The 1,395-nt window shown below is 43.2% G+C and overlaps 1 protein-coding gene across 1 annotated transcript; it reads right to left on the bottom strand.

Annotated features, from left to right (window-relative positions):
* Window positions 1-5: 5 nt before the first annotated feature.
* LOC106780570 (receptor-like protein kinase FERONIA) lies at window positions 6-1,391 on the bottom strand (the record flags this gene model as incomplete). The annotated part of the gene is made up of 1 exon (XM_014668872.2): window positions 6-1,391. A coding segment is annotated over one exon (1,386 nt), but the record flags the coding sequence as incomplete, so codon positions are not given.
* Window positions 1,392-1,395: the final 4 nt, after the last annotated feature.

Raw genomic sequence — 1,395 nt, 5'->3', positions numbered from 1 at the left:
GTTGTCTTCACATCACGGTGGATGATTGTGTGTTTAGCACCAGTGTGTAAATAGTGTAAACCCCGAGCAGCTCCAATGCATATCTCAAGCCTTTGCTTCCATGGAAGTGGAGGTTTCTGGGTCTTGTACAAATGCTCCCTGAGTGTTCCATAGGCCATATAATCATAAACAAGGATCATTTCAGTGTTTTCTTCACAGTATCCAATCAGAGAAACAAGGTGGCGGTGACGAAGTTTAGAAAGCATTTCAATCTCAGTTTGGAACTCATGCACCCCCTGCTCAGATAGTGGATTCCCACGTTTAATTGCTACTTTGGTTGTTCCACCATCAATTTCTCCCTTGTAAACCTTACCGAATCCTCCTACACCAAGAAGCAAAGCCTCATCAAAGTTGTTTGTGGCAGACTTGATTTCAGCAAATGAGAAATGCCGACAAAGGTTTGATGGGAGGGAGGAAGCATAACTTCCTGTTGTGTTGGTCTTGGCAGAAACTGCAGAGTGTGAAGGACCATAAAGAGAAAGTGGAAGCCAGCCAGATGGCCCTTCACTTGCATCAGAATCCTTTCCTTGCCTACGGCGACGAGATGCAGCTAAAACAAATAGCCCAATCACAAGTACTACAACAACACCTCCAACAACACCTCCTGCAATTATGCCTGTATGATTCTTTGATTTACTATGATTATGTGCTCTAGCTGTTGACGGGTCAATTATATCTTGCACAGGGGGAGGAATAGGATTTGTCCCTGCCAGATTTCCAGCACTATCACTAATTTTGAATATCTCCACTCCGTTCAATATAGCATCATAATACATGGGCTTGTCAGTTGGATCTGGATGCAATGCAAGCCACAGGTCCTGCCGTGGTTCTCTAGCTTCGGGAATAAAGACAACATAATCTTTATGCACAGGCACCCCATTAGAATGTGAAAGGTCAAAATCTTTTGCCCAGGCAATAACATCAGCCTGGGGAAAAGCTGTTTGATTATTGAGGAATATATCAAATACTCTTTGATTAGTCTTGGTTATATTTGATGATACCTCAGCAAAATGAAGTCTCACTAGATAGGAAAACCCTGAATCAATGTTGAAGATCCAAGTCAAGTTGTAATTCGTGTTGATCTGCGGATTCGGGCCCATTGATCTGGCCGTAGTGTAGACATCAAGTGGGGCAATATAACTTGGCGTGCCCGGAGGATACTCAAACTTCACATTTGAATCAGCAGGCTCTGTAACTCCAAATGCAGCGCCAAAGAGAAAGGGAACATCATCAGACCATGACCTAAACATACCAGTATCATGGGAGGGAGAGATATCATTCCCACCCACATTCAACCTATAAACATTCTCAAGTGCAGTGCTGTTATCAATAGTGTAAGCAGTATTTGTACCCACT

This window comes from Vigna radiata, unplaced genomic scaffold (genome assembly GCF_000741045.1).
Source record: "Vigna radiata var. radiata cultivar VC1973A unplaced genomic scaffold, Vradiata_ver6 scaffold_2036, whole genome shotgun sequence".
NCBI lineage: Eukaryota > Viridiplantae > Streptophyta > Magnoliopsida > Fabales > Fabaceae > Vigna > Vigna radiata.
The sequence above is the reverse complement of the archived record's forward strand: the minus strand, read 5'-3'. Positions and strand labels throughout refer to the sequence as shown.